This window comes from Muscardinus avellanarius, assembly GCF_963383645.1.
Source record: "Muscardinus avellanarius genome assembly, chromosome: 3".
NCBI lineage: Eukaryota > Metazoa > Chordata > Mammalia > Rodentia > Gliridae > Muscardinus > Muscardinus avellanarius.
The window spans coordinates 146,306,707-146,317,225 of NC_137788.1; the positions used below are offsets into that span (position 1 = coordinate 146,306,707).

At 45.6% G+C, this 10,519-nt stretch overlaps 1 protein-coding gene across 5 annotated transcripts in view; it reads left to right on the forward strand.

Annotated features, from left to right (window-relative positions):
- The window catches only part of CPEB1 (cytoplasmic polyadenylation element binding protein 1), a gene marked incomplete at both ends in the record, with an annotated part of 71,406 nt that extends 61,947 nt beyond the window's left edge, over positions 1-9,459 (forward strand). For all 5 annotated transcript variants that reach the window (XM_080690434.1, XM_080690436.1, XM_080690433.1 and 2 more), the window contains 4 exons: positions 4,043-4,241; positions 6,818-6,912; positions 7,453-7,533; positions 9,349-9,459. In XM_080690434.1, the coding sequence (XP_080546560.1) occupies positions 4,043-4,241; positions 6,818-6,912; positions 7,453-7,533; positions 9,349-9,459 (486 nt within the window). The remainder of the gene's footprint in view (positions 1-4,042; positions 4,242-6,817; positions 6,913-7,452; positions 7,534-9,348) is intronic.
- Positions 9,460-10,519: the final 1,060 nt, after the last annotated feature.

Sequence of the window (10,519 nt, forward strand, 5' to 3'; positions counted from 1 at the left end):
GAGGGCTATTTTCAAAATAAAGAATAAAAAATAGGGCTGAGAGGGGTAGCTAGGAGGTAGAATGCCTCTGAGTTTAATCTTGTTTCTGCAAAAATGAAATAGAAACAGGGCTGGGGGTGTAGATAGGAGATAATATGCCCCAGCTCGATCCCCAGTGGAAGGGTGGGGGGGTGTGTGTGGGTGTGTGTGTGTGTGTGTGTGTGTCTCTCAGGCTGAACCTTTTGACGTGTGTCTGTGTGTCTCAGGCTGAACCTTTTGACCCCCCAGTATGTGGTGAGTAAATTTCTCTTTAGTCAATACCCACTCATGTATTACTTCCTTATTCTCATTCAGGACTTTATTAGTTATGTGGTTTTCTACACGTGACTCTCTTCACACCTTTTCTGGTGTTAGCCTTGTATGTCTTTGGCATCATAGTATTACCTCACCTGGGGGGACCTCATTGCAGAATCTTCACATTAACACAATTCCAAAGTGAATCTAGTAGGTAAGAGTTTGAGAATTGTTTAAAAGTTCAGGAATCTGGTGGGGGGTTTTGTTTGTTTTTGTATTGTTTTATGGTACTGGGGCTTGAACCCAGGGGCAGTATACAACCCAAACCTTTTTTTTTTTTCACTTAATTTTTAAATAAAGTCTTACTAAGTTCTTGAGGGCTTTGCTAAATTGCCTGGAACCTTGTGATCCTTCTGTCTCAGCCTCTCAAGTACTGGGATTACAGGCATGCACCACTGTGCCTGGTTTAATGTGGTGTTTTAAATAATCTGATTAAAGAGCTTATCTTTTGGAAAATTGGACTTTTTTTGTGGGGGGGGTCTGGGGATAGAACCCAGGGGCATTTGACCTCCGAGCTACACCCCCTTTCCTATTTTTTTATTCTTTATTTTTTTCTTTTTTTTCTTTTTGGTGGTGCTGGGGTTCCTGGAAGCCCTTCACCCTCCAGGCTACACTCCCAGACCTATTTTAAATTTTTTTATTTGGAAACAGGGTCTCTTAAGCCAGCGAGGCTGGCTCCGAACCAGCACGATCCTCCTGTCTCCACCTCTCAAGCGCAGGGATTACAAGCGTGAGCCACCACGCCCGGCTTATTCTTTATTTTGAAACAGGGTCTCACTAAGTTGCGGAGGGCCTCACTAAGTAGCCGAGGCTGTCCGCGAACCACAGTCCTCCGGTCTTAGCCTCCCTGTTTATTTTCCTGTTTATAAAAGGGAATGGAATTTTAGAGATATTAAATGAGTCCAAGCTGAGCATGGTGGCTCACGCTGGTAATCCCAGCATTTGGGAGGCTTAAGACAAAGAGGATCGTGGTTTGTGGACAGTCTCAGCTACTACTTAGGCCCTTTGCAACTCAGTGAGACTCTGTTTCAAAATAAAGAATTAAAAAAAGAGGGCTAGGGGTGTAGCTCAGAGGTAGAATGCCCTTGGGTTTTATCCCCAGTACTGCAAAAAAAAAAAAAAAAAAAAGGAAGTGAATCCTATGGACTTTGGGTGGTGGTAATATGTGGGTGTAGGTTCACCACTTACAACAAAGGCACCCTCTATACAGAATGTTGATAGTAAGGGAGGCCAGGCACATGTTGAGGCAGGAAGTGTAAGGGAATCTTTGTACATTTTGCTCAGTTTTACTGTGAACCTAAAACTATTCTTAAGTAAAATCTACATTTTTAAAAACATTATGAGCCGAGCGTGGTGGCGCACACTTGTAATCCCTGCACTTAGGAGGCAGAGACAGGAGGATTGCACAGGTTCAAAGCCAGCCTCACTGGCTTAAGAGACCCTGTTTCCAAGTAAAAATATAAAAATGGATCTGGGAGTGTAGCCCAGAGGTAGAAGGGTTTCCAGGAATCCCTAGTACCTGCCCCACACAATCTCTGTAGCTCTCTGCGAGGGCTGATAAACCTTTGGGGGTTTTCAGGTACTACCATAAATAAATAAATAAATAAGTAAGTAAATAAGTAAGCAAGTCAGCCAGGTGTGATATAAATAAATAAATAAATAAATAAATAAATAAATAACAATATGAGCCAGGCGTGGTGGCACACACCTATAATGTTAGTACTTTGGAGGCTGAGACAGGAGGATTGCAGATTCATGGTCAGCCTCAGCAATTTAATGAAGCCTTCCACAACTTAGACCCTATTTCAAAATTAAAAAAAATAGGGCTGGAGTTGTACCTCTTCCTTCTTCATTCCCTGCCTTCACACATGAGATGGCCATATTCCCATATACACCACAGACTGTTCTCTCCAGTCTCCCATCCCCCTTATCTTTTAGAGGTAATAACTTTCTTAGATGAATTGGCTATAAGATATCCTGTTTCTCCTACCTCTCTGACTCTTTTCTTTTCTGTCCTCTTGTCTGTCATCATCAGTAGAGTTAATATTTGACTCTCTTCCCATCTTCTTTCCCATTTTAGGAAATGTATTCACTTTGTGGCTCTGCTCTTACATTTATTTATTTATTTATTTATTTATTATTTATTTGTGGTACTGGGGTTCCTGGAAGCCCCTCTACCTCCGGCTACACTCCCACGGACTACACTCCCAGACCTAATTTTATACTTTTTTATTTGGAAACAGGGTCTCTTAAGACAGCACAGCTGGCTTCGAACCTGTGCAATCCTCCTGTCTCTGCCTCCCGAGCGTGGGGATTACAAGCGTGCGCCACCACACCCGGCTCTGCTCTTACCTTTAGACTCAGATTCACCTCTCTGGCCTCCTGTCATACCTAACCCTTCTTGTGGAGCCCTCCTTCTGGATGTCCTATAATCCCAAACTCTTCTGTGTACAAAATGGACTTGTTCATCTTCTAATGAAATTGGCTTCCGCCTATGACTTCTGCCAGGTTTTCTCATCCCCAAATTGTATAGGCTTAGACCCCGTTGCCAGGCATGGTGGCGCACACTTGTAATCCCCGCGCTTAGGAGGCAGAGACAGAAGGATCGCACAGGTTCGAAGCCAGCCTCAGCTACTTAGTGAGGCTCTCAGCAACTTAGTGAGACCCTGTTTCCAAATAAAATATAAAATAGGTCTGGGAGTATAGCCCGGAGGTAGAAAGCCTCTGGGTTCCACCCCCAGTACCACCCAAAAAAAAAAAAAAAACCACAGTCCTGACTTGTCCTTAATGGCACATGCTTGCCCATTCAGTCATGCATTTTAGAGACTCTTCTGTTGAAGAATCTCCTTGGTCCTGATAGTTGATGGTGAGGAAGGCCAAGCATTGTCTGTGGGCTATCCCATTTCTGTTCTGTGTCCATTGCTACCAGCCAAGTCCAGGTCTTGATCATCTGCTTTTTCCTCCTTGCCTGTTTCTGCTTTAGATCTCTTGCTTCAAGACATTTTACAAAGCTCTTCACATTAATTTTCCAAAAACACATACTGGCCATCTGTCAGCATACTTCATTGTGAACTTCTCTACCTGTTATATGCCAGATTTTGTTCTGGACCCAGGGGATTCGGAGGCAAAGGATGTGGTCAGCTCCAACTCTTCATACATGCTTCTTATCAGTGTCCATCACCCTTGGTTGGAACATGCAGTTGGAGGTTATGACAGAGTGATGGATTCTTGGGTATGATGGTTGGGTACTTTTTTGCTTACTCTCCAGCAGCAATGAGTGCTTTTCCAATTACTTTTGCCAATCTGGGCACATGAACTCAGTAAAGGGTTTGTTACTGGATGTGGATGCCTGTGTGTCTGCAATGGGTGAGGATGCCTTCTTACCCATGTGTGAGCCTCTATAGCTTCAGCTGTATTGTCTCCAAAGCATGTGCCCTGCTATCCGGGGCCTCTCTCCAGCCAAGCATGGCAGCCCCTGAAATTCTAGTATGTGGGAAACTAAAACAAGAAGGTCACAGGCTTGAGGACAGCCGCAGCAATTCAGCAAGACTCTTGGCAACCTAGCAAGGCCATTTCAAAACAAAACACATAAAAAGGGGGTAGGGGTATTGCTTGGAGGTAGAATTCCTCTGGGTTCAATCCCTAGTACCTGCCCCACACAATCTCTGTGGCTCTCTGCAAGGGCTGATAAACCTTTGGGGGTTTTCAGGTACAGGTGATCCCCTGGGTTTTGGCTGACAGCAACTTTGTCCGGAGCCCATCTCAGAGGCTGGACCCCAGCAGGACGGTGTTTGTTGGTGCCTTGCATGGGATGCTCAATGCAGAGGCCCTGGCTGCCATCTTGAACGACCTATTTGGTGGAGTGGTGTATGCTGGGATTGACACAGATAAGCACAAGTATCCCATTGGTAAGTGTCCTACTTTTGTGTGGGAAAGCTTGGCCCCTGGGAATAGGCCAAAATTGTGGTACTCTCCCTTGGGAGTGGGGGAAGAGGTATGATCCAGGCTTATGGATCAGCATACCCCAGCAGCACAGCATTTCCTAGAAAAGTCACCAGTATTTGCCCTTCTACAACCAGCCTGCTACTCCCATCTCCAGTGTGTGTGTGTGTGTGTGGGGGGGGGTGATGGGAGGCTCTAGAAGGTGATCCGTGAGATTGAGATGGGAACTTTGTTGGAAGCTCAAAAGTTCACAGCCAAACCAGTTTGAGAAAGACAACAGTTTGGAACAAAACCTCTTTAAAAGCTCTGATGTTGTGTCAGATCAGAGACCTAATAAAGTTGGAGGGCTTTCTGGGTGACTCAGATTAAGGGTGTAGTCATGGCCTGCGCTGTCCCAGCCTAGAAGAGTCTGTGCACCTGACAACTGGGTTTTGATCAACCCCCTTGATGAGTTAGAAGGTAGAGCAGAGCCTGACTTTAATCAAGATGTGGCTAACCCACCCCCTAGCCACTTAAATCTGCCCACACACTGAGTCTGGTCAGGAAGGAGCACCATGTGCTCATCAGTGCTGTGCCACAGATTGAAACAAGGACTTGAGAGGCTGCAGGGAGGAGGCACCCTTGGCAGTTCTGCAGGTTTCCCTGGGCCAGGAGGTTTATGTGACTGTTGGGCATGCCCTTCAGGCAGATGTTCTGTCTGCATCTTGGTTTCCACCCTGAACATTTACCCTTACCTGTTCATCTGCCTACACTGGAGGAGTCCCTTCCCCCTTTCGTGAATGGTTTGTGTCAGCCTGGTTAGTAAATGCACTAATATGGAGGACAACAGCTAAATGCATCTATTAAGCACTTAAAATGCACCTTCTGCCCCATGTTAGAATATTAAAACACCTGGGTTAAGTTTATTTACTTTTTTTTTTCAGTACGAGGTGTTTTGTTTTGTTTTGTTTTGTTTTGTTTGGTGGTACTGGGGTTCCTGGAAGCCCTTCTACCTCCAGGCTACACTCCCAGACCTATTTTATACTTTTTTATTTGCAAACAGGGTCTCTTAAGCCAGCGCGGCTGGCTTCGAACCTGTGCGATCCTCCTCCTGTCTCTGCCTCTCAAGCGCGGGGATTACAAGCGTGCGCCACCACGCCCGGCTACAGTACCAGGTATTGAACACTTGGGCATTCTACCTCTGAGCTGAGCTCCCAACCCTATTTTATTTTATTTTGAGACAGGGTCTAAGTTGCTGAGGGCCTCTTTGAATTACTGAGGCTAGTCTTGAACCTACCTCAGTTTCCCAGGTACTGGGATCACACATATGCTCCTCCACACCCAGCAAAAACTATATTACATATGATCTTAGCCAGAAAGCCAAGAAGCAACAACAAAAATATATTATTAAAATTAATTCCAAAGCCGGGTGTGATGGCACACACTTGTAATCCCAACATTCAGGAGGCTGAGACTGGAGGATCGAGGTTTGCCGACAGCCTCAGCTACTTAGTGAGGCCCTTTACAACTCTGTGAGACCCGGTTTCAAAATAAAAAATAGGGCAGGGTGTGTAGCTTGGAGGTAGAATGCCCCTGGGTTCCATCCCCCCCCCCAAAAAAAAGGTTCACAGCCAGCCTCAGCAACTTAATGAGGCCCTCTGTAACTTAGGGAGACCTTGTTTCAAATTAAAAAATAAAATAGGGCTGGGGGTGTAGCTCAGAGGTAGAACCCCCTGGATTAAATCCCCTGTAAAATATACACACACACATACACATTCCAAGCCAAGTGTGTTAGCACACACCTGTAATCCCATATTTAAAAGCCCGAGGAGACAGGAGGGTTCCAGGTTGGAGACTAACCTCAGCAACTTAGTGAGAGACCCTGTTTCTTTCTTTCTTTTTTTTTCTTAAACTACACTCCAGCCCTATTTTTTATTCTTTATTTTGAAACAAAGTCTCACTAAGTTGCAGAAGGCCTCACTAAGTAGCTGAGGCTGGTCACAAACCTGGTTCTCCTGTCTCAGCCTCTCAAGAAGTAGGATTACAAGCATGCACCACCATGCCTGATGAGAGACTCTTGTTTGAAAATTAAAGGGGGAGAGACTAGGCCAGGCATGGTGGTGCACACTTGTAATTCCAGCATTTGGGAGGTGGAAACTGGAGGATTAGGGTTCGTGGACAGCCTCAGCTACTAGTGAGGCCCTTTGCAATTTAGCGAGACCCTGTTTCAAAAAATAAAAAGAATAAAAAATCGGACGGAGTGTAGCTTGGAGGTAGAATGCCCCTGGGTGGGTTTCATCCCCAGTACCGCAAAAAAAGCAGGGGGACTAGAGTGTAGCTGGGAGGTAGAATGCCTCTGGATTTAACCCCCAGTATTCTACCCCAAATAATTCCACCACTTTCATATTTTTAGATGTAGCTACTACAAAATTAAGTTATATAACTGGCTCATATCATATATTCTGCTGGACAGCACTGGTATAGAAACAGGGTTTTCTGAGGTTGAAGAGTGACATTTGGGAGAATTTGGCTAGTCAGTAAGCTCATGCCTGTTGTTCCTTAGGGTCTGGTCGCGTGACTTTCAATAATCAACGTAGTTACCTGAAAGCAGTCAGTGCTGCTTTTGTCGAAATCAAGACCACCAAGTTCACCAAGAAGGTGAGTGGCCTGCTCTTTGCTCTTGCTCTGGGGCATCTGAGAGGGACTTGGGCTAGTTACCTTACATGAGGTAAGTGAGCCAAACTGAAGAACTAGTATGAGATTAGAGTTTGCAGGGGCCTGATCTTCATGGCTCAGGAGGAAGAGAACCGGGTTTGTTGAGGCACCTGAGCGGGCAGAGAGGGAGAGGGCTCTCTCGTGGATTTATCTGCCGTTGCTAAATAGCCTTACTTCCTTTATCTCACCTTACCTGAATCCTCTAAACACTGCCTGTTGCTAAGTGATAGAGGGCTGGGGTACAGATTTCTGAGAAGTCCAAGAAGTAGTGAGTGTGGTTGTCGTGTCCTAGAGGGAGCCATCCCTGTGTAGTTGTGAGTCTCTCCTTTAGTATCACTGTCTATGCTCTCTGCCCATAATTCTCTCTAGCTAAGCCTTTAAAACAGACATTGCACCCCTGTGTGTGACTCAATAATATGTCTTTGTAACCCATCTGGCCTCCTGGTGAGAAGAACCACCTCATCCTCTGTTGCTTTTCTGCAGGTTCAGATTGACCCTTACCTAGAAGATTCTCTGTGTCATATCTGCAGTTCCCAGCCTGGTCCTTTCTTCTGTCGAGATCAGGTGAATTCCCTGGGCACTGATGTTTGTAAAGTCCCTGCTTCAGTTAAAAATTGTTAAGCCATTTATGTGACATTGAGTGTTGGAGTTCTGAGGAAGCTCGTAATGACTGAGAGCACAGAGGAGGTGGCAGCAATCACGGAGATGCTATAGATAGCTTGACTCAGAACTCTTGGGCAATCTTATTGACTTGAGCCTTCTCCATTCTGGGCACCTGCTGTGCAGTGTGGCATAGTTGCTATGGTGGGGGTAGTGGTACCTGTGAGCCAGGTGCTGCTGCTCCAGTTCTGAGACTCTCTAGACTGAATTTTCCCAGCTCAAGGCCCCTCATTTACCTCCAGACCTCTGGAACCTGGGCTGTACCCACAGCTGTCAGAAACAGCATGGCAGCTTTCTCTTGAACTCTCCTGGGTGGTGGAGTGTGTCTGGATCTGGAAGTGTGTGGTAATGCTTCTTAAATGCACATACATGGCCAGTCATGGTGGTGCACACCTGTAGTCCTAGACCTTGGGAGGCTGAGACAGGAGAAATGCAGGCTCAAGGCCAACCTCAGCAACTTAGGCCCTTTTTCAAAATAAAAAATAGAGCTGGGGGTATATCTCAGTGGTAGAATTCCCTGAGTTCAATCCCCAGTACTGCTAAAACAAAACAAAAAATATTCATTCACATCACCTGAGGATGTTGTTGAAATGCAGATTCTGGCTTGTAATCCCAGTACTTGGGAGCCTGAGATGGGAGGATCACAGGTTCACGGCTAGCCTCAGCTACTTAGGCCCTTCACAACTTAGCGAAACCCTGTTTTCAAATAGATAGACCTGGAGTATAGTTTGGGGGGAGAAGGCCCTGAGTTCGATCCCCAGTATCACACACACAAAAAAGAGAAATAGGGCTGGGGACGTATAGCTCAGAGGTAGAATGCCCCTGGGATCAATCCCCAGTACCACAAAAAAAGGGAGGGAGGGAATTCTGATTCAGTAGGTTTGGAATCCTCAGATTCCATGTTTCTAACAACTTTCCACCTGTGTTGCTGGTCTGAACCACACTTTGACAACAAATTCTAGCAGAAGTTCTGGGCCTCTAAGGTCACTAGCAATTCATTAATGCTTAGTTGCTTAGTTTGGGTTTTTTTTTCCCCCAGTGATAATGTCACTCAGTTTGGAGTCTCTGAGGCGACAGTAGTGAAACTAAACCTCCAAAGTGAGAGCCTGAAGTTTGAATAGTTAGGTAAAGCCTGAAACAAATGTCTGATATCCTCCTCTGGCATCCTTTTATGGAAAAGTGCCTTTCACAGGTGATCCCCATATTCAGATAGTCACAAGTTAGCTGCTTGCCTGAAGTTACCTAGCTAGCAAGAGGTGGGGCTCAGACTGAGGACCAAACCCAGGCACCTCTCCTCACTGTCTGGGAGAGGAAGGCATGTTGCCTAGAATTAGAATCTAACCAGTTCTTCAAACATTCTTCCCTAACAGCAGCCATGTGATACAGCTACTCTGTGGGCGGCAAGAAGGGCAGGGGAACAGAAGAGCAGCTGTAGTGCTGAAGGGGGGTGAGGGAAGCTGGCAGTCTCTGTACACACTAGGAGTCCAATATGTTTACTTTAAGGGCACCCACAAGAACAAGACAGTGGATTTGCCAAATCATGGCAAATGTCAGGCCACTGTTAGGGTGAGAGGGCTCCCAGGAATCAACTCTTTTACCCTCACAGAGGCCGTGGGGATCTCACATTTTCTCTCCAGGAGAGTAGGCAGCTTGTCAACAGCTTCTACCTGTTACTGTTAAGGTATGACATCACCTTTTTTGTTATCTACCCACCCCCAGGTCTGCTTCAAGTACTTCTGCCGGAGCTGCTGGCATTGGCGGCACAGCATGGAAGGCCTGCGCCACCACAGCCCCCTGATGCGGAACCAAAAGAACCGGGATTCCAGTTAGAGGAGCCGGCCTTGCCCAGTGGCCTGTGGCGCCCAAGGCTGGAAGGCCAGGCAGCAGCCTATACCTTCCTGCCACTGGCGAACAGGGAGCTGGCTTCCCGAGAACAAGGGAAAATCGTAGTCACCTTTGCACTTGCTGAATCTGTCTTTGTTTCTGCACTAATTAATGCACAATGAGTTTTGTCGGGTTTTGTTTTCAGAGGGTGTACCAGGGCAAGGACCTTCTGGGTCACCCTCCAACGACTCTGTAGTTTTCCCAGATTTTAGTTCCTCATTTTGCAGATGAAAAAGCAAAAACAGAACTATGTGTCCAGAAGGTATTTGACACGAATGCCTACACCTAGGTTTATTTATTAAAGCGCTTTTTTACATTCCTTGTAATACTGATGGTGATGACGCGCAGGTCTCATTGGTTTCGTTCTTGCAGTTGCCATACAGTGCCTTTCCATTTATTTAACCCCCACCTGAACGGCATAAACTGAGTGTTCAGCTGGTGTTTTTTACTGTAAACAACAAGGAGACTTTGCTCTTCATTTAAACCAAAATCATATTTCATATTTTACGCTCGAGGGTTTTTACCAGTTCCTTTTTACACTCCTTAAAACAGTTTTTAAGTCGTTTGGAACAAGAGATTTTTTTTCTTTCCTGGCAGCTTTTAACATTATAGCAAATTTGTGTCTGGGGGACTGCTGGTCACTGTTTCTCACAGTTGTGAATCAAAGCATTTGCAACCAAGAAAAAAAAAAAGTTTTTGTTTTATTTGAAACTGGACCGGAAAAATGGTGTTAGAGCAGCTGCTGTATATAGTTTTAAATGGTTTATTGCACCTTCTTAAGTTGCACTTATGTGGGGGGAGGGTTGATAGAAGTTTTTAATCACAAAGTCACAGACTTTTTTCTTTTGTAACTGAGCTAAAAAGGGCTGCTTTTTGGTGGGGGCAGATGAAGGCTCACAGGAGCCCTTTCTCTTAGAGGGGCAAGCACCCTTCCTTATACCTTTCATTTGAGGAATGTATGAATCAACAGTTGCAGAGTTGCAGTTGACTGAAATGCTACTGAAAT